This window comes from Neophocaena asiaeorientalis, unplaced genomic scaffold, assembly GCF_003031525.2.
Source record: "Neophocaena asiaeorientalis asiaeorientalis breed wild unplaced genomic scaffold, Neophocaena_asiaeorientalis_V1.1 scaffold461, whole genome shotgun sequence".
Taxonomy (NCBI): Eukaryota; Metazoa; Chordata; class Mammalia; order Artiodactyla; family Phocoenidae; genus Neophocaena; species Neophocaena asiaeorientalis.
Genome location: NW_020173230.1, coordinates 1,136,766 through 1,159,196, shown reverse-complemented (window position 1 = coordinate 1,159,196; position 22,431 = coordinate 1,136,766). Strand labels below are relative to the sequence as shown.

Genomic DNA, 22,431 nt, shown 5'->3' with positions numbered 1-22,431 from the left:
CTCTCCACTCTGCCTCCTCTCTCTGCTGGAAACACAAATATATTTATTTATTCCATTTTCCTATTTTTTGCACTGGAAACTCCTAAAATACAACAGGAGGTGGGGCTGTGAGGAGAGGTCTCTGGGCTTTGGAAGCTCCTCTCTGAGGGCCCACAGGCAACTGGGGTTCTGCCCAAGGTGGGAGGGAGGTGGAAATCCCTGAGCTCACCCCTCCACACCCACGCCACACAGACCTGCCCTGGGTCCAGGAGAATGTGGCCTTTTTGGTTATCAACTTTGTCCATGCCATACCTGGATTCTTCCGCTTTGCCAGGGGCCCTGGCTTCTAATGGGTGGCTTGGGAACCAGCTGAAGTGCTGCAGCCCCGGGGGAAAATGAAGGCTGTGTCTGCATCAGCTGAGTGGCCCTGGTCCCAGGGGAGGGGGACAGCACCCACTGGGAAGGTGCTGGCCATGGCCACGTCTCTAGGGACGCGGCAGCGTCGCCAGGGGCGCGGCTGCATCGCCATGGGCGTGGTCACACCTCCAGAGGCGTGGCTGGATCTTCAGGGGCGTGTCCATCCCTTCAGAGGCGTGGCTGCATCTCCAGGGGCGTGGCTGACTCCACCGGCACCCTAGGCCTCCGGGCCAGCTCCAAACAGGCAGGGACTCCAGGGACTCGTGGAGCCTGTGTCCAGAGGAAGGGCATCCGAGAGTCCCTCTTCCCAGTCAGACCCATTGCCCTTTTTGGAGCAGACAGATACCTTTCAGTCATTCCACTGTCTATAGACAGGCAGACAGAGTCAGAGATGGTAGACAGACCACACTCCTCCCCAGACTGGAAGCTGCTGAGGACTTGTGGCACAGGGCTCCTGGAAGCCAGGCTTAGAAATTACATAGATGTTAAAGTAATGAGACAAGGACGTTAAAACAATGATTATAGCTGCTCAGTAGGCTTAAAAATTTTTTCTTCTCCATGTGTACAAAAAGTTGTGAGGCATTGTGAAATTAAAACACACACACACACACATTTGTCTCTGACCCCAGTTCCTGACCCAGAGCTCCTAAATCCCTTAGAATTTCCTGGGTGATAGGAGCATCTTTTGTTCTTATAAGATGACTCTTGGTGGGCTCCTGGATAGGGGCTGGTCACAAGAGAGACTAAGCCACGATTAGAAGCTTTGAACTGTCAGCTCCACCCCGACTCGCTGGACAGGGGAGAGGGGCTAGAAATGGAGCTGATAACTAGTCATACCTATGTGATGAAGTCTCCATAAGAATTCCCGAAGTATGAGGTTTGGAGAGCTTCTGGGCTGGTGAACACATCCATGTGCCTGGGGGTGGTGCACCCCAGCTCCATGGTGACTGAAACTCCCGAGCTTGAGATTTTTTTCCAGATCTTGGCTTATGTATCTCTTCATCTGGCTGTTCATCTGTATCCCCTATTATACCCTTTGTAATAAACCAGTAAATGTAAGTGTTTCCACGCATTCTGTGAGCCATGCTAGCAAATTGTTGAACCCAAGGGGGGGGGGTTGTGAGAACCCCACTTTATACAGTTGGTCAGAAGTACAGGTGACAACCTGGGACTTAGGATTGGTGTATGAAGGGGGGCAGTCTTGTGAGACTGAGCCCTTAACCTGTAGGATCTGATGCTGATGCCAGGCAGATAGGGTCAGAACACAACTGAATTGTAGAACACATCTGGTGTCAGAAGTATTCAGTGTGAGAGTAATGGAAACCAGTGAGTTTCTCCTAGATAGGCATGTAGATATCAAAACCCCTAAATTAAACTTTTTATCCTATGAAAAATACATAGGATGAAATTAATGGCACATTAGAAATTGTAAAAGAAAATACTAGTGAACTGAAGATACAGCAATAGGCAGTACCATAAGTAAAAGAAAAAAATCAAAAATAAAATTAAAAAGAGAACGAATGAACTGTGGGACAATTTCACGTGGCTTAACAAACATGTAATTTTAGAGAGAGGAGGAGAGCAGAAAAAAAAATATTTGAAGAGATAATGGCTGAAACATTTCCAGATACAAGAAATTACTCCAGGGTTCATCATTATCAAATTGCCCAAAACCAGTGATAGAGAGAAAATATTAGAGCAGCAGAGGAAAAAAACACAATATGTAGAGAGGAAAAAAGCTAAGGATGACAGCAGAACTCTTGCTGGCGAAAACACAAGTGAGAAGTCGGTGCAAAAACATCCTTAAAATACCGAAAGATAAAGAAGACTGTCAGTCTAGACTTCTCCACCCAGTAAAAATAGCTTTCAAAAATGAAAGTGAAGTGAACACTTTTTCCAGACGTACAAAAGCTGAAAGGATTTATCACCAGCAGATCTACATTACAAGAAGTATCCAAGGAAATCCTTTGGACAGAAGGAAAATGACACTAGATGGAAATAAAGGAATGGAAATAAATAAATGAAAAGAACTGGAAATGATAACTACATGGGGTAAACATACAAGACTTTTCCCCTATTGTTTAAATCTCTTGAAAATATAACTGACTGTTTTAAGAAAAAAATAGTAATGTAGTGAGGCATTTATAACATACATAAAAGTAAAATGTATGACAAAACTACCTCAAGGAAAGGCGGAAGTATAAAGTTCTAAGGTTCTTGTACCATACGTGAAGTAGTATCATGGTGTTTGAACGTACACTTGATAAGTTGAAGATGTATACCATAACCCCTAGAGCAACCTTTTAATAGTTTATTTTAACAAAATAATTCTAGCTAATAAGCCAGAAAAGGAGATAAAAATAAAATCATACAAAATAATTAATCCAAAAGAAGGCAGAAAAAGAGGAAAAGGGGAGCAAAAGAGATGGGATAAATACAAAACAAACGGTAAGTGGACAGATTGAAACCTAACCCTAGCAACAACCACAGTAAATGGAAATGGTCTAAATCCCCCAAGTTAAAGGCAGAGTTTGTCATATGGTCTAAAAGAGCAACACTCAACTGTATTGCCTACAATAAACACAGTTTATATATTAAAAAATCAAACAAGTTAAGACTAAAGAGGTAGAAAAAGATGTACCATACAAATACTAATCAAAATAAAGCTCTCAGTGAGGCTGGAGTTGTCATATTAACATGAGACAAAGTAGATTTCAGAGCCAAGAATATTACCAGGGACGAAGAGGGTATTTTGTAATGATAAAAGTGTCAGTTCATCAAAAGGACATGACAATCCTTAACGTACATGCACCCAGTAACAGAGCTTCAAAACACCTGAAACAAAAACCAATAGAACTGCAAGGAGACAAGTCATGGACTAGAAGGAAGTATTTGCAACACATACAACTGCCAAAAGATAAGTTTCTAGAACCCAAAGAACTCCTACTGATCAGTAAGAAAATGGCAAACAACTTAAGGACAAAATATATGAACAGTTATTTCACAGGAGAGGAAACACAAATGTCCATAAACACATGAGAAGATGCTCAGCTTCACAAATAAACAGTAAACTGTGAACTTAAAGCAAATTCATATTATTTTATTCCCACCATATTAGCAAAAAATTACAAGTCTGAATATATCGAGTGTTGGTGAGGATGTGGGGCAATAATGGGGGTGCTGGAAGAAATGCAAATAGGTGCAAAGTCTTTGGAAAACAAGCTGGTATGAAAACTTGTATTAGGGCAGCTGTAGCAAAGTACCATGAACTGGGTGGCTTCAAGAATAATTTGCTGGCTTACAGTTCTGAAGGCCAGAAGTCTGTCAAGGTGTGCACTGGGTTGGTTCCTTCTGAGGGCTGTGAGGGAGAATCTGTTCTAGGTCTCTCATCCAGCTTGTGATAACCTCAGGTGTTCCTTGGCTTGTAGGTGGTATTCTCTCTGTGTCTTCACATTGTCTTCCCTCTATACGTGTCTGTCTCTGTATCCAAATTTCCCCTTTTTATAAGGACGCCAGTCATATTCGATTGGGGCTCATCCTAACGACCTCATCTCAACCTGATCATCCGCAAAGACCCTCTTTCCCGATGAGGTCACATTCACAGATAATGGGGTTCGGGCTTCAACATCTTTGGGGGGACAACATAATTCAACCTATAACGTGTGGTTAAATGTGAAGATGCTGGGACTTCCCTGGCGGTCATGGTTAAGACTCTGCACTTACACTTCAGGGGGCACGGGTTTGATCCATGGTTGGGGAACTAAGATCCTGCATGCCGTATGGTGTGGCCAAAAAAAAAAAAAAAAAAAAGTGAAGATGCTCACATCTTTCAGCTCAGCCACTGCACACCTAGGCACTGGCCACAGAAAATTGTTGCAGATTGCACTACTAGATGTATGCCATCCAAAAGTCCCTCATCAGAAGAATGGATAGATAAATGCGGTATGCACATTAAAGAAAGACTACATAACAATGAACATTAATGAATTACAGCCACACGCGTCGGCCTGGAGAAATCTCAAAAGTGTAGCATTAAGTTGAAAAAAGGCAAGTCACAGAAGAACACAACTAGCTTGATTACGCAATCAAGATCTCAGTGGTCAATTCTCTCACCTCTGTCAAGTCTTTGTTCAAATGTCATTTTTTCAGCGAGGCCTCTTCCTTTGCCCTACCTTAAGTTGTAAACCTCAACCCCTCGCAATCACACTCCTCTCCGTCCCTTATTCTGCTCTACATTTCCTTTTCCCAGAGCATTTATCAACTGCTAAAAACTTAAATAATTTGCTTACTGTGTCCAGTTGTTATTGTCAATCTCCTCCTTCCAGAATGTTAGATCCACAGCAGTGGAATCTTTTCCTTTTGCTCGTTGACGTCAATCAAGTACCTAGAACAGTACCTGGCACAAAGTAGGCACTGAACAAACATTTCTTAAATGGAGTTGTTGGTACGCAACGGTTCACTTATGATCATCCTTTAAACTGTGCATATGCGTGGCACTTTGTTGTATATATGGTGTCTTATGATAAATAGCCTTTGAAGAAAATAAAGGTGGTATTTCTTGCAAGTTCTGAGTCTTGAGGCAAGATATAGACCCTTCATGATGTATGCCACTCCCTTAAGCACAGAAAGCCAGGGTTTTGACTACATTATTCCCACAGGACATGGTCTCTGGTGTATGATGACACCGATAAGAAAATGTCAATCTACCCACAAGCTTCAGTCTTCTGTGTTTTATTTCTGCTTGAACAGGGTTTTGAAATGTGCTCATGAATATCTGCACTGACAACTACAGAGAGCAGGACTGCTTTGTAGAGAGAAGTAAAACTACCTGGTAAATTTGCCTTGGGCTTCCTTGAGAAAACAATGGGAAGCCAGCAGCCTGTCAAGGCCAAAGTCACGTAACCAAACACGTGCAGTCCTGGCCTTGACAAGCTGCCTTATCATACTGAAATCCCCAGTGACAATCAAATTGCTTCTGTGTGACTGTCCCAACACCAACCCCGGGCAGAGTCAACTGGCGGCTATTTGGGTCATCAAGGTTGATGTCAGTGGCTTGGTTGGTTCAGTTTGCAGCTGAATGTGGAGCAAGAGATCATTAAAGAAGTCCCCATGGAAAATGCCCATTCCCCAGCATTGGCCACCTACAGGCTTTTTGAGAAAATTATTTGCTTGATTGGCTTAACTGTCTCTCTCTCATAGTAGACCATAAGAAGAGGTGCACTTCCATCCTTCTAAATGCTGCTCACAGTAGGATCCATAAATACATGTTTAATTAACTTGGCTTGTACACGAATATGGTTTCTAGCAGTGAGGAGCCTACAGTCCACTCAAGGAAGAGGACACCTACTTTTCTTTACATTTACTATCCAAAGATGCAGAGGCTGGGTTAACACACTGGGAGTGCCTAGAGGGCAGGGGCCATGTTTTTAAACCCCAATTTTCATCTCCAGCCCTGACTTCTCAAAAAATCCAATTGCCCACCAGACAGCTCCACTAAAATGTGTTCTAGACATCTCAAATATATATATATAAAACAGAACTCTTGACTCTGTCCGCCCCCAAACTTGCTTTCTGCCTCCCCCCATCTCGTTGTCTCAGTAAATGGCATCCATCACCTGCTCAGGTCCAAAACCTCACATTTTTTTCTTTTTAGAATTGAGATGTAATTTATAAGCCATAAAATTCACCCCGAATTTTAAAGTGTAAAGTTCCGCGGTTTTTAGAATATTCACAGACTTTGCAACCATCCCTACAATCCATTTGAGAACATGTTTATAATCCTAGACAGAAACTCCGTATCCCTTAATAGTTACTCCCCATTTCCCTCCAACACCACATCTACGCCCAGCCCCTGGCAATCATTAATCTACTTTCTGTCTCTATAGATTTTCTCATTCTGGACATTTCAAATAAATGGAATCATATAATACGTGGTCCTTTGTGACTGGCTTTTTTCACTTAGAATAACGTTTTCCAGGTTTATCCATGCTATAGCATAGATCTGTATTTTATTCCTTTTTATTGCAGAATAATATTCTATTGTATGGATATACCACAAGTTGTTTATCCATTCATCAGTTGATAGACATTTGGGTTGTTCCCACTTTTTGGCTATTATGAATAACACTGCTATGAACATTTGTGTTCAAGTTTACTGTGAATATATGCTATCAGTCCTCATGAATATACACTTAGGAGTGGAACTGTTGGGTCATATGGTAACTCTATGTTAAACTTTTTGAGGAATTACCAGACTCTTTTCCAAAGCGGCTGCACCATTTTACATCCCCACCAGCAAAGTATAAGGGTTTCAATATCTCCACATTCTATCAACACTAGTTATTTTCCTTTTTGTGGGGGTAATTATAGCTGTTCCTAATGGATGTGAAGTAGTATATCATTGTGGTTTTAATTTGCATTTCCCTAATGATTAATGATATTGAAAATGTTTTCCTGTGTGATTGGTCATTTGTATATCTTCTTTATATCTATTCAAATCTTTTGTCCACTTCAAAATTGGATTATATGTCCTTTTTTGTTTTTGAGTTGTTAAGAGTTCTTTACATATTCTGGATACGAGTCCCTTATCAAATATCTGATTGCAAATATTTTTCCTTAGCACTGGAAGCCCTTGCCAAGACTTGACCCATCTGCACCTTTTTACATACTCTTGAGCCAAGTTGATCATTTTGGGGTAAAGAATTCTGGAAATCTCTTGCCTCACAGATGCTCAAAATACAAATCAAGATCACACATACCTCTGCTTACTAAAGCCATAGTACAAGAGCTCACCAAGATAGTCCTTATCTCCTTCAGCTCTAGATATTATTGATAATGACCAAGACACTGATTGCACTTCTCAAAATACACAATTCTGGGCTTTTGAACCAGCATTCAGCAGAACTCTCACCTCCCTTACCAGCCTCAAGCTATATACCTCATAATAGCTTACTTAAGTTCAATTAAATGCAGCATGGCACATTTCAGTCATCAAACACCTTGAGGTGGATTATAACAAAGGGTCTGACTCGTTTTTGATGTTTGACTGCTGACAGCTTTTAAGCCTCACCACCCTCTTCCCCTTGTGCCCCCGATCTGGGAAAGTGATAAGAAAGCCTAAATTATTTCTCCTTTGGTACCAAGTAGGCAGTCCAAACCATACATGGGGGAACCACCACTCTGGCCCTACCCTCTGACCACCACACAAAACCCAAGCCAGTATTCTTTCCCTGCTCTATCAAGCCATTTTCAGACCTGCTTGGGGGCCACCCCAATCTCCCCAGGAAGCCTCATTATGTGAGTAATAAACTTTTTCATACCCTCGGGGGTGGGGGTGGTGTCATCAGACTCAATATCTGAAAGAATTTCTTTTTCTGCCAAGAGTCCGCAGCAGTGATCTTAGCAATTTTAAGTCTACTAATCTATGAGCATGTTTATCTTTCCATTTACTTAGATCTTCTTTACTTTTTTTCAACAATGTTTTGCAGTTTTCGAAAGTTTTACAAATCTTTCATTTCCTTTATTAAATTTATTCCTAAGTATTTGAATTGCTTGCTGCTGTAGCAAATAGAATTGTTTTCTTACATTTCAATTTCTCATTGCTAATGTACAGAAACACAGTTGATTTTTGTCAATTGACTTTATGTCCTGCATTCTTGCTGAACTCATTTAACCACTGTAGTAGCTTTTTGTGGCTTCATTATGATTTTATATACAAGAACATGTCACCTGCAGATAAAAATAGTTTTCCTTATTTGTTACAAATTCATTTTATTTCATTTTCTTGCCTAATTTCCTTGGCTAGAACTTCCAGCACAATGATACATAGAAATGATAAAGTAAAAGTCCTTGTCTCGTTCCTGGTCTTACAGGGAGAGCATTTTTCAACATTAAGCATGTGGTTAGCTGTGGGTTTTTCATAAATGCCCTTTATCGTGTTGAAGATGTATCCTTCTATTCCTAGTTTATTGAATGCTTTTATCATGAAGTAGTGTTGGATTTTATCAAATGTTTTTCTGTATCTATTGAGATGATCATGTAGGTTTTTTCCTTTGTTTTATTAATGCAGTGTGTTACATTGATTGATTTTCTTGTGTTGGAGCCTAGAATAGGGCCTGACACATTGTAGGTGCCCCAAATACTTGTTGAGTGAATAGAATGAATGGTAATACCTGTGTTTAACAGGAAGACCTCTCCCAAGGCCTTCCGTATAAGGAGAGCTGATGCTGGAGTCCCCTAAGTCTATAGAGGGTCCAGGTCTGCCTTCCCCACCAGCAGAGACTTCATCCCAGTTTGCCTTCGACTGAGTTGCATTTTATCACTTCAAGTCATTCATCATTGATCATCCAGCTACAGTTTCCATGGCAACCCTCAGCTAAGCAGAATATTCCATCATCCAGGACACTCTCTACCCCACCCTTGTCAGAGCACCCAGTTCACTATCAAGGTGTTTTCCAGCCTCTAGCAAAGGGTAAGGTCTTGGGTGGGGAAACAGAGGCCTTGGGTCTCTTTTAGATGCGAGGCTCAAGGCATAAGAAATTCACAAGATTTCCTGGCTGATCCTTGTTTCTGCTTTTATGTCAGGAAAGCCAAACCTCCAATAGGAGGACCAGCCTGCAGCAGTGGTAAGGAGAGGTGAAATGTTTCACTTTCCCACATCGGGTCAGGAAGTACTTTGGCCCCATGTTCTGGGTTCAGAGCTTCTCCAGTTGCAGGAAGGAAGTTACCTGGCTCAGCAGGGGTTCAAAGCCCTTATGCAAGCTTTTGCTCCTGGAAGAAGCAGTGCCAGGGAATCAGGTAAGGTAAGCTCAGTGTCTGGCGTGGGTATGAAATAAGGTAATTCCTCAGTGCCTTTCAGGGGGAGATCTGAGTAGCTTCATCATGAAGGAGATTCCAAATAAACTGCTCTCCACCTGACCTCAGCACTTTGGATTCCAAAGACCCCCCCAAGCAGGGAACCTGGCCTAATTTCATGTTCAACCCAACACTAATGATTGAGTTCCTGCCAAGTCATAACATACAACATTGAAAATAGACTCCAAGAGCCTCAGTGACCCAGTCATGATCTTGGTTTTAGAAGTCACAGCTTCCATTTTGGCCTATCAAGTATACCAAGCACATAGTACATTTGTGTCATTTGGCCCCAAGACTGGACTCTGCTCCCTTAGAATAAAAATTTAGACATTGCCACTCGGGAAGGGGACAAACTGAGTGATACTCTGCAGCTACTGAAATAAAGATACAAAAATAGAAAGTGGGGGTGAAGGAGGCATACCTGACATTTGTGGAGATGGGGAAAATATCAACACACCTGCCAGGGCCAGGTGGACACAGAGAGGTGGCACTGGGAGGACACATTGGCCCTAGGTCCCCTCGGAGCCAAAAGTCAGAGGCAGGGGGTGGGTGGAAGGGCCTTCAGAGCCACAGGCCGGCTGGGATCCCAGCTCTGCCCTTTGTCAGCTGTATGATCCCAAAGTGACTGTTTAATTGTTCCACGTATTCACCTGTGAATTGGGATGAACTCTTTCCGGGGGTCGTGAACAGGATTAAATGAGATTTTAATGCAGAGCACACAGAGTAGGTGCTGAACAGGTGTCACACCTGGGACAGGGTGCTGAGGGTCATCTAGCTAAGCCTGATTCCCAGTTGAGATGACAGGGACAGGCTGGGGACAGAGAGGCTGGGAAGAGCCTGCGGGGCATCCCCAGAAGGAGCCTGGAGTTGAGGAGGGAAGGGCGCAGTCCAGTACCACACCCTCCTCCAAGTGTCCTCAGCTCCCCTGGGGCCACCCCCTGGGGCTCGGCCCAGTCTAACCAGAGAGGACAACCTCCTGCCGGGGTTTGCAAAGCACCAGCCCTCCCTGCCCTCAGCCCTGGACAAGGAGAAAGCAGACATCAAGGCACCTTCCAGTGCATTTTAATCAAAATTCCATCATCAGAAGAGTTCTTGTAGCATACAGTGTTAGGATGGGCATGTCGACTTGCTCCTACAAATGGAATATCCACAGATTTGCACTTCAAACATGTATGAAAAATAAAATATATAATATTTAGCTGTATAAATTTCCCCACTAATCATGTTATCTTTAAAATAAATTACTACCTCTGTCCAATAAATTAATCAGCCTGGAGTCACTAAGCAGACATCAGCCAAATGACATCCGTTTCCTGAAAACATTCTGGGGGAAATACTGGAGACAGTCAAATGCTTACAGGAATCAACATGAATTAAAACTAGCATGTCCAAACAACAACAACAAAAACAAAAACAGAAACTAGCACGTTCCTCACAGTGGGGCGAGACATCAAAAATGCGAGCCAGCTAACGGCTGCTCTTTTCTGTCGGGGAAAAAAAAAAAAAAATTCCCCAAACCACACCGAATGGTTTTAAAAGCTGCAACTGAACTTTTGGCACCAGTGGAGAAAAGACACCTTTCAAAGCCATACCCAACCAGGATTCTGCCAAAGCATGGGTCAGAGGGAGAGGTGACAAGAGGGGGAGGGACAGCTGCCATGGCCCTGCTCCGTTCTGAGTTCCCATTCACAGCCCCCTCTCTGGAGCCATGGATGCCCCCTCCACCTTGGAGAAGGCAGGGCATTGTCCGGGCAGCCCGCCTTCCTCAGTAGACTCAAGAGTTCCTGGGACGGAAATATTCACAGAGTAAAGAACATCAAGAGAAAGGCCCTTTTGGGGGGAGGGTGGAACGGCGGGGGGTGGTGTGCTGCGTACTCAGTTGACAGCAGTACTCAACACACGAGGGACACGGCCACTCCAGCGGGATGGATGCACAGCCTCTGAAGGGGACGGACAGACGGCGCACACGAGACACCAAGGATCCAAGAGGGTGGGCAGGGCTGGGGTGCGCTAGCATTTACAGGGGTGCTGAACAGGGCTTTAAGGACAAGAGTCCCTTCACAGCAGAAGTCAGAAATCCACCCACCTGCAGCTCAGGGCTTCTTTCCCCTCCCCCCAAACCAACAAAATCTTGGTTAGGAACAAATAAGCTGGTGACAGACGCCTCAGGCTTAGAGATGCCCTGGGAACGGGCTTTGGGGGTCGGGGCGCACTATGGCAGGAGGTTTATACACCGTTCCACCGGGGGAGTAAGGGGAACGGCCCGACCCCCGCCTCCTGGACAGAACAGGTGGCTACAAGTCAAGGAGACGCTCCTCGCAGGTCTCCACCGGCCACTTCGAAGCCCCTCCAAACACGTCCACGTTGTTGTCCACCCAGGGGATGATGTTGCCCGGCATGTTCGAGGAGCAGTTGGCGATGTTGATGATTTCTTGTGCACGAAGGACGCGGTCCCATATGTTGAACTGGCTGAGCTCCCCCACGAATGCCTGCGTGGCATCGAACCTGCCCCCAACTGTGTCCTGGGAAAGAGGAACAGACTGCATCGGGGCAGGCTCACAGGCAGACACATCTGCTACCTGTCCCAGTGCGTGACCGGCTTCAGGGGAGGTGGGGGGATGCCAGCCTGGGAGGGAGATGGGGACTGGGGCATTTCCCTGACTCCTCAACTCAGATCGCAGCCCGTGACCACTGATTCCTGCCAGTTCCAAAGCTTTAGGGCACGTCAGGCCTGGGAAATGGCGTGACTCAAACTGGCCCATTTTAGGGAGGGGAAACTAAGCAGAGAGATCCTTGCCCAAGGCCCCAGAGCGAGGACTGGACCCGGGTCTCCCGACTCCTAGCCCCTCCCAGGGGAGAAGAAACAGGGTAGTGGAGAGCGGGGAGAGCCAAGGGCCCAGACTCAAAGCCCCCCAGAGGACCTGAAGTCTGTTCTCTCATTTTCTATGTTTTCCAGGAAACCCCAAACACAGACTGAAATGTGAATTCTCATCTGCCCAAGAGCAGACGGCCTCTGTCCCAGATGGCGAGTTTTCTGAGTGCAGTCTCTGAGGCCTGGCCCCATCTCGCCCACAGGTGTTGTTCCCCAGGTGCCCTTGCTGGGGATCAGGGTCGCGACCCTAAGCTGGCAGCTCCTGGAAGATGCCAATACCAGCCAGCACCCAGCATCTGGAGTCAAGGCAGTGGCCGGCAGAGGCCAAACAGCTGGAGAGATGGCCCGGGGTCGCTACCTAACCCTGGGACTCCAGGGTCACTCCTGCTCACCTGTATCGGACAGACTCCATTCTAGAATCTGTCTGAACCCACCACACCAACTTGGTCCCTGCCAGGAAGGGCAGGATGTGTCCCCATCCGCGCTCTCAGCCCCTTAGGCCACAGCATAGCACGGGCTGAGCCGGCAGGGATGCTGGCCATCCAGGCTGGTTGTGGTGCTGCGGTGGCCAGGTTCAGGTCCAGCAGGCAGACAGACAGCTGAGCAGGGCGAGGGGCAGCCCGCAGGCCCGGCCGTGTGCTGCTTGGCCTGCCAGCCGCTCCTCCCGGCACCCCACCTGCACCCACCTGCTCCTGCCCGAGAATCAGCACACCCCCCGGCTTGATGGGGTGCCACGGGGCCAGGTTCTCCCCGGTGCCCAGCTTCTCCCCATCCTGGAAGGCCTCCCACATGCCGTCCCGCGTTGTCCAGGTGACACAGATGTGGTGCCACTTGCCGTCACTGACAAACAGGGGCAGCTGTGCGACCTGTGGGCGGCAACGTGCAGGTGAGGGCCCCCTTGGGGTTCCCAGGAGTCTGACCTGGGGATACGGAGACCCGGGGCCCACTGCTGCTCCCCTTCTATGCTCTGTGGGTAACATGCCTGACCTTGCCCAGCTCAGAGTGACCCTTGGGCTGGAGACACCACGTGTGTCACAGACTCTTAAGGGGAAAGGGGCAGCCTGGGTACACACCCTGACCTCAGGGTGACCTGCTTTCAACTGGACACTCTTGGACCTGGGCTTAGTTAAGGGCCTAGGATTCTGTGCAGACCAAGCAAATGTGACAGACGGGCTCCCCACCCCGCATACTGGTCCTGAACATCCCTCACTGGAGAATCTAAAGGGAAGTCAGGACTCTACTAGACCAATTTCTTTGGAAAACAGACCAGGCATCTACCCTCTGCAGGCGAAGTCCCAAGTGCCATCGTGGCACTTGGGGATCTGCATGTATGTGTCCTCCTGTGCAGAGCACCTTCAGTTACGTGTGAGTGTAGGGGGGTGGGGGGATGCACGTGGAGCTGGGGGGAGGGCCTCTCCCACCCACGCTGTCTCCTGGCAGGTCCTGTGAAGCACTGTGTTATAACTGCTGGTGTCCTAGCAACCTGGGGCTCCCTCCCAGGAGCGGGCTATTTACACGACACCTAAACCCCAGAGGAAAACAAGGCTCTCGGCCTTGCCTCCTCCAAGCGCCTTATTTAGAATAATTAATCCCTAGCTCAAGGATGTGGTCACCACTGGAAAGAGCCCTGAGGGTGGATTCCACAGCATTTCCCACTTCAGTTCCAGCCAGGGCGGGTTTAGTAAAGACAGACAGGGTGGGAGGCCATTGCCTGGTGAGCGCTCTGGGGGCTCAGGCAGGCAGGGGGCTGGTGCAGCCATTCACCACTCAGCTCCAGCAGGAAGGGTGTGAGGATGCAGTTCGGGTGACGTGGAGCCTGACTTAAGTTTAGGTGAGGCTGTTGGAGGGTCCCGCAGATGCTCAGAGCTGATCTCTTGAGGAGAGCGCGTTCCTGAATGTCGAAATAAGCCAGTCCGTCAGAAAGGGGACATTTACTCTGTAAAAGGCAGGACTACAGGGATGGGGGCAGATGGGTGGTTGCCATGGGCGGCGGTAGGAGCAGGAGGTGACTACAAAGGGGAATGAGGAAATTTGGAGGATGATGAAACTGTTCTAGATTTTAATTGTGGTGGATACAATAATTGTATGCATTTGTTAAAACTGGTTGAACTATACACTAAAAAGTGTAAATTTTATTGTATATAAATATATTTCAAGCCCCCCCCACTAAAAGATGTGCTCATGAGAAATATCACACACTCATACACACACACACACACACACACACACACACACACACAAATACACACCCTCACCTAATTGGTGCAGCCCCGGGGAACAGCCCTCACTGACCGGCCTGAGGGTCCGTGACAATTCAAGCTAGCACGCAGAGACCCAGCTCATTCTGTTCCTTCCGTGGCCTCTGTGCCTGGACCCTCTGCGGCTTCCTGGCGGGATTCACAGCTTGGATCTCCACAAGCTGCAGCTGCCTGCCCCCGGCCCCCTACCCAGCCACCTGCCCAGAGTGGGACTGAGTCAGACCAAAACTGTCCCCACTGCGAGGAGGACAGCCCCGTGGCCAGACGTCAGGCTCCCTGCAACATCCCAACCTCGGTGGCCACGAGGATGGGGGGTGGCCTTCCCAGCAGGCCTCACCTTGTCGTTGATGAGCAGCTCAATGGGGTTGTTGCCCCACTCTATCAGCACGATCTCGTTGGCCTGCCCGGGCACCGCATAAGAGAACGGGGTGCCGATGCCCGGCGAGGCGCTGGACCGCAGCCACAGGCAGATGGTGAAGGCGTACAGCTCGGGCAGCGTCTTCTTGACCTTGCCGTACAGGTAGTTCGTGCGGAGCGGGAGGGACACTTTGAAGGCATCAGGCGACTTGAAAGCACTGTTGCCTGGGGCGGGGGAGAGAGGGGCAGCAGCATGTGAGCCCCCTCTCAACCACAACCCAGAGCGGCAGCCCACCTGGACCCCCGCCCGGCCTACCAGCGGGTCCCCCAAGCAATGGAGCACCTGCTACTGACCGGCTGCTGTTCAGTGCTGAAGCTCCAGTGGGAAACAGGCATATCCTCACTCTTGGAAGCTCAAGGAAGTGGGTAGGGGCAAGCTGGATTTAACTTTCTGGTTAAATTAAGCCAGAAACCCTGTTCCCTCCACTGTTTGCTTGAAATCCCGGCCCCTTCAGCAGGGCTGGGTCAGGGGCCTGCAGGGCTTGGAGGCAGGACATCTTACAGGAACCCAGGCGCTCCAAAGACACTTGTCCCCCAATGAGTCCATGTCACTTTTCCCCCAGAAGAATCACCACTGCCCGAGGCGACGGAGCCAGGCACCCGTGACTCGACACACCTTAAGTCAGAAGGGGCTTTTGGACTAAATCCCTGGTGTGAATTGCTTTGCTCGTGATCTGCCCTGCTCTCCTCAAGAGGACACCAAGTTGATGGACTGTCTCCTGCAGTCTGGAAGCAATGGGAGGCAGGGAAATGCAGAGGCTCCCTCTCCACAGAGGCTACCCACAGGCCAGGGTCTTGACCCTTGAGGCCTGCCTGGGGCCGTCCCCATGTAAATGGCACTTCCCAGACCTTTTGAAAACTAGTGATGCTCTTAAACAGGTCTAAGTCATTTTCAGTTTTGATTTAAGCTCAAAATTAATGGCAGCATCATAAATAAACACGCAAGAAGACAAGCCCCTGCCCGGTTATCACAGATCTCAGAGTTTGCAGGGGACTGGTGACTCTGGGAGCTGTCACAGCCAAAGCTTCCCTCTTATTTGGGGACCAGGCGCTGCCAGGGAAGGAACCTAAATGCCTTTCATTCATTCAACAAGTATTTATTAAACACACACAAGGGGCCAGATGGTCCCCATCTCTGTCAAAGACAGGCAGGCTCTCCCGGCCTGGAACCAAACTGCCCATGTCACTGGTGGACTAAATCTGTCCCTTTCTTGCCCCCTCTGTAGAACAGGACCCAGAGTGGATGAACTTTCTCCATCACGATCCCCCAAACTCATTTTCTGCCACAGTGAGGAACACGTGAGAGAAGCTCTTTGGTGCCACGGTTCACACCGACCGAAGGACCTTCTGCAAAGGAAGGCAGCAGGGCCCAGGGTCACCCTTCCAACCTCTCCGGAACAGGCAGCATAGGAATACTAGAATCTGGGCTTCATACGTAGCATTTACTTCTATCTGCTGGTTGTGCAGTCTTGCCTCATCCATCCTGACCTCCCAAGGCCGGGGGGCACCCGGCGAGGGCTGGGAAGACCCTGTTGCCTGGGGAAGCCGAGGATGCGGCCAGGCTAGAGGTTAGGCTGGCACGGGCCCCACATGAGGCTGAAGCAGAGCTAAGAGAGAGAACCAGAAAGCCCCAACTCCCCGATTTGGCAGGCTGCACAGTGGGGGCACCACGGGACTTACCCCAGGTCACGCAGCCCGTGAGTGACGGAACCAGGAACGGAAGTCCCGCTTCTCGCTACGCGCAGCTGTGCGTACTTAATCTGCAAACGCTCGTGTTTTCACGAGATGTGATTATCTAATAGAGAGAAATTGCTTCTCTCCTGGCAGGTGGGCAGGCTTGCTGACTTAATAAGGCTCGGTGTCAGTAATATCGTTAGCTCGGTGACAACAGAGGTTTCATCAGAGCTGGGAGAGCCGAGGGGTGGCCATACCTCGAAAGCCAGCCAGTGCCCTCTATTTACATAAAACAGCTTGGAGGTTCAGAGGAAACTCAGTTAAAACCAATTAAGGAATTAAAAGCCCTGACCAATAAATCAGAGACTGCAGGTGGCAGACAAGCTAAAGAGGGGGGTGGCTTGAGACCAAAGAGACAAGGATTCCAACGTTTACTTCAACTCCGAGCTCGGCTCTCCCTCACCGGCGGACCTGTGTCTGGAGGCAGCCACAGATGAGGAGGTCTCACAATAAAGAAAATGAGCACCCGTGGGACCTGGGCGGCAGGGGCACACACAGGGTTGGATGCACACCACTGGGCCGGGAGGAGCCTCCCGCCCAGCATGGCCGGAGCTCACATGCCCCTCCAGGCTGCAGCCTTCATGACTCTGGTCCTCGGAGGTCACCACTAACCTCAACCCCAGCTCTGCAATCTGCCAGCCACGTGAATGCAGGCATCGCTTAGCTCTGACTCAGTCCCTCGTCTGACTAGATCCCATCTCACTGGGTTGTTGCAGGGGTTACAGAGGATAGAGAATGTGGAGCTCAGAGGCCAGCGTCTGGTGCAGAACAGGCACTTAGCAGGCAGGGGATGACGCGGCGAAGGCCAGAGCACCCCAGAGCCCCCACTTTGCACATGGTGGAGGGCTCTCTCCAGACAAAGCCCCCACTTTGCACATGGTGGAGGGCTCTCTCCTCTGGGCTAAGCAGGAGGCTTCTAAGGGACACAGTGTATGTTCTACTCATGGTATATTTGGGGCCTGGGAGTTTACAGATCCCTTCACACTTGTCTCTACATGACAGACATAAACTCAGAACTGCCCAGAAGGCTAATCGGTCAGCAGATGATAATTTTCCTCAAAGACTCATCCCACGGCTGGGTGGAGCAAACAGGATTCGAGAATTCTCGTGGTGGGGTCAAAAGGCAGAGGACAGCAGAGGCTGAGCTGCTGCCCAGTGCCAGGGCCTGCGGGCTCTGCAAGAATGGCCAGCCAGGGGGACTTAATGTCGTGCAGTCCAGCTCTATGTTGTGCAGTCCAGCTCTAGTTCGAACACGGACTTCCCCTCTGGGCCAGGTGAGTTCTGAGGGCTTTCCGTAGCACCAAAGAGCATGGGTGCAGGAATCAGACTGGCTGGGGTGAGCCCTGACTGTTGCTTTCTGGCTGTGAACAGACAGGCTAAGGATGGGAGGGAGAGTCAAAAAGCGGCATCTCCTGGGTGGCCCAAGCCATGATGAAGAACCTTAGAGGAAGCCACGTGAAACTCACAACCTCCCTGGAGTCACAGAACAAAACGGGGAGGGGCGGGATTATGTGACTGCGGCTGCTCACCAGCCGGTCCCCTCTCCCCACAGGACACATCTGGCTGAGAACCTTGGAGCACTTTTCTGGTCTATGAAATGGGTATAACAGGAATCCTGTCTCCACGCTCTAACTCAGTGGGCTTCTACTAACCCACCTCCTTGTAGCCATGCGGCTGCCATGCCAAGTGAGGTATACAGCCACCAAGGTCTCTGGCAAAGCTCTCCCCTCATTCTACAGCCAACCCTGCTTCAAGCTACTGAGTAACTGCAGTGTCCCTGCTCCCTCATCCTGCAGGTTCCAGGTCCCATGAGGGCGAGGCTGGGCAAGGGAACCCGAGCCACCCTCCCCTGGCCCTGACGCTGCCTTCCTCTCCTCCTGCCCTGTGACAGAGGCCTGAGCTGCAGTTGCTTTGCCTCGGGGGAAGGCTCTTGAGACCTAATGAGCTTCCTGAGGTCACCCAGCAATGGAGGTGAGGCAGAGAGGACTTTTTTTTTTTAACTCAAGAATCCAAGTGTAATAATAAGAGGAAGGAAGGAAGGACAGACTTTTCTGGAGGGAGAGAACAGGAAAGGGATGAAGGAGACCTGTGTCTTCTGGGATGCTGCTGTAAAAGCAACTAAATCGAATGAAACAGAAACACCATCCCCTTGGGTGACTCCATCGGGCCCTGCGGAGCCGACGTCGCTGAAAGAGTAAGTGGACATCCTGCCATTGGACATTCACCTACCCATTCATAAAACTGAGTCATGAGAAATTGCCCTTGTCAGCTTAGTGTATCTGAAAAGACTACAATCTTATATCTACTACCAGCAGACGTAAAACTTCACACCCCGTGCAACCTGAATGATCTAGGGCCCTTGATCCCTCCCCTTCCTGTCTGTGGAAGAAACTTACCCACCAGAAAGTGAGCAGAGAAGAGAAAGATACTCAGAATCTGCTGCAGGGGCTAGGTAAGAAGGGACTGAAATGGCCACCTGGCAGGGATTAGGTTGTTTGTCCGAGCTGATCCTGAGCGTCTTGCTTTTCCACGGACGATGCCAGTGGGGCTGGGGTCAGGGTTAATTCCAGAAATGGCTGTTATCAGTCACCCTCATTGTCTGCTTCCTGTTCACGCATGCTGTGCGAGTTTGGAATCGTGTAGTGGGAGTAATACAAATGCAAAGCGGTCAGTAATGTCTCACCCTAGAAAGACATTAATGACAAGCTCTTCTTTGGAGACCTAGCAATCCAGTTTGAATTCATCAGCCATAACTGGGCAAGGAGGAAATTGGGCTAGCACAAACACTTCTTGCTGGGACTACATAAGTACAACCAATCAGGTACAATGGTCTCTAACCTGGCTAAAAGAAAAGCCACCTGGCTGGTCACAACTGACCCAGCTGGATTTCAGGACATGTTTTCCTAACCAGAACCTAGTCCTGTTTATGAACACTATTTTGCTATTACAATTGGCTGAGGAATCCTTTCCAGAATCTTCAGAGCTATAGTACATCTGTTAAGTCAGATATTCCTATAATTTATCACGCAATAAAAGGACTATGAGTGAGTCTAAATACAGACTATAAAACGACAACAACAAAAAACAGCCACGAACCATGTGCTGCCACAATCACCGCTGACAACGGGGGTCGGAGCACAAGTGATGAAAACCAGGCCACTCCCATCAGCCATCAGCCCCCTCCATCCCCACCATCTCTGACAAGTGCCAACAAGGCCAAGTCGGCCCACCTGTGGGGGAGAAACCCCAACCCTGTGCACCATGAGATGACTCAGGTTGAAAAAGCAACACTTCATCTGAGAAGTGAGAGGCAGAAGGGAGAGGTGGATTGTTGATTGGATGGTAAGGAGTCAGGTGGTTTTCTGCACCCAGGACTGAAGGTTCAGAGGTGATGGGAGAGCAGCCTCAGAGCCGAGCAAACTCGGGAAACTCGGGAGCAGAGCCACTGCCCCGAGAGTCAGCAGGCAGGGGTCTGGGAGTGGCCTCATCTGTCAATGGCCAAGAGGGCTGTGCTGCTGACCCCTCCCGGCCTGCCCTCCCTTGCTCTGAGCCCCACTTCCAAGCCAAGAAGAGGCAGCCAAGAAGGAAGACAGTGGGCTGGGGGGCCGGATGGATGTCAGCCAAGGGGCCACAGAGACACTGGTGAAGCGCTCACCTCGCTCCAGCTCGGTCACCCTCTGCAGCAGCGAGTTCAGGGCGCTCTCGGTCTTCTGGCGGTGAGCTGAGGTCTCGTTGTGGAGCAGGGACTTCTCGTCCTCCAGCTCAGCCACCTTGCTCAGCAGCTGCCTCTCCAGCTCCCCCAGCCGCCGCTGGAGCACCTCCCGAAAGTCGCCGGGCAGCGCCGTGATGGACACGTTCACTCGGAGTTGGTGCTTTTGGCGGGGGAGGAGTGGATGCAAGCGGGAGAAGTATTAAGGCCAGTTAAAAAGAAACTGTGAGATGTAGCTCTAATGCCCCCCTACACACAGGGAGAAGCTTCCAAAGTGGGAGTATTCAATCGTGCCAGTGGCTGGAAAGGGAGCATTTCACTGATGCTTTTTTTTTTTTTTTTTTTTTTTTTGGTTGGGGGTATGGAAAGGATTTCATAGTCAGACAAGAATTGCTCTGCTGCGATATTTGAAACTTAGGAATCTCATTTCCCCTCTGAGAAAGCTGTTTTTCTTCTTTTACTAAAAGGTCAAAAATTTAACCAATATCTGTCATTCTCAAGTAAAGACCAAAATACAGCTAGGATTAAAAGAGAGAGAAAGAGTTAATCAAATGGTCCTCAAAACTGATGAACTTTCATCTAACCCCCCCAAGCTCCAGTATGGCAGAAAGGTGCGTGACTAGGGTTGCAGGGATGTTACTGGAAAATGAGAACTCTAAAGCGTGACTACTCTGAATTCCAGAAATCTTTGCTTTTATTTCTTTCACTCCTCTACCATTTTGCTGGCTCTGAAGGCAGCCAGCCACTGTCTAGCCATGAGTCCTTGGCAAGCTATTTACCCCCTCTCTCTAAGTGCTCCAAATTTTAAATGCAGATTATAGGATCTGCCTCACGGGGTTGTCGCACGGGTTAAAATTAGATAATACGCCTGGCGCATATTTAGTGTTCCAGAAATGTTAGCTGTTATTAATCATAATGAATCGAAGGATATACAGATTCTGGAAATACTGTATTTAGCCATCATGCCACGGGAAACTCTCAAGTAATTTTGCAATAATTACCACCTGTAATTGAAACCTAGTTTTGCGAAGTAGTATTTTGGTAAATGTGTATAACAGAAACATCCACACTGCTTAAACAGGGTGGAAAGTAAAGATAGAAATTAAATGAACATTTCTCTCTCAAAGTTCCAAACTGCATACGCCTTCCAAGAGAGAAGGGAATAAGGTCCCTTCCCCCAAAGCAATCGGGAAGGGCACCTTAGATCCGCGCAATTTGGGGACAGTGGCTTTGAAGTTAACCAGGTTTCCTCCAAGGCGCGTCTAGTATGGCCGGTGACTGGCCCGCGCTCGCCTCCCGCCGAGACCCCCGGACCTCCTCCTGCTCTCGTCCAGCCCAACTTGATTTATGAAAGGAAACACCGGACGCCCAGGGCTGCTGACCTCACGCGGCAGCCTCACGTCACCCGACAGAAGCTTCACGAGCACGTCCTGCTAGGGGAGACTCGGAGATTTGCAAAGAGAGAGAGGAGGCCATCCGCGTTCGCCAGCCCGGACCTCGGGAAGTGAATGGCCGCACAGCTGGCAGTCCTGGCGCGAGGGGCGATTTAACCCTTCCCTTCCAGTAAGGAGGTGGGGAGGAGGGATGCGAGCCAAGCAAGTAAGTTCCAGAGCAGGACCGAGAACGCCCCTGACCCCGAACCCAGCTCGCCCTGCTTCTGAGCGCGTCCGGGCTGCCGTGTTCCGCACAACCTGGTGGCAGGACCATGCGCCCCTCCTCTGCCCTGAGCCTCGGGGACGTTCCCCCAGGGACCCCTCGCCCTGCTACCTCGAGGCTCTCCAGGCGGTCCTTGAGGGTCTGCAGAGAGCGGCTGAGCTGCTCCACGACGTGGCCAGGGTCCCGCGGCAGGTCGCCCATGGTGTCCTTGCCCGAGGCCGCCCGGCCCGGCGCCTTGCCCCCCGCAAGCCCCTCGCAGCGCCCCAGCTTGGCCGTGAGCTCGCGAATGGCCTCGCGTTGCGAGCCCAGCGTCTCCTTCTGCTGCACGACGGTCTCACGCAGCTGCAGCACCGCGGCCCGCAGCTCCTCCTCGGGGCTCAGCGCGCCGCCCTGCATGGGCATCGCGGGCAGTGGGCAGCCGGCGCGCGCCGCCTCCGGGGGCAAAGCAGTGCACACGAAGCGGTTGCCGGGCGCCAGGCCGTCTTGGGCCCCGGCAGCCACGGCGAGCGCCACGCCAGCGGCCAGCAGCGCCAGCA

The 22,431-nt window shown here is 49.4% G+C and overlaps 1 protein-coding gene across 1 annotated transcript in view; it reads right to left on the bottom strand.

The window, feature by feature from the left end:
- Positions 1 to 10,344: 10,344 nt before the first annotated feature.
- NPTX2 (neuronal pentraxin 2) overlaps positions 10,345 to 22,431 on the bottom strand; it is a 12,425-nt gene continuing 338 nt past the window's right edge. Inside the window, exons 2-6 of the mRNA XM_024745268.1 lie at positions 22,007 to 22,430; positions 20,186 to 20,402; positions 14,717 to 14,961; positions 12,808 to 12,987; positions 10,345 to 11,771 (exon numbers count right to left, since the gene is read on the bottom strand). Coding sequence (XP_024601036.1) covers positions 11,544 to 11,771; positions 12,808 to 12,987; positions 14,717 to 14,961; positions 20,186 to 20,402; positions 22,007 to 22,430 — 1,294 coding nt within the window. The 3' untranslated portion in view covers positions 10,345 to 11,543. The remainder of the gene's footprint in view (positions 11,772 to 12,807; positions 12,988 to 14,716; positions 14,962 to 20,185; positions 20,403 to 22,006; position 22,431) is intronic.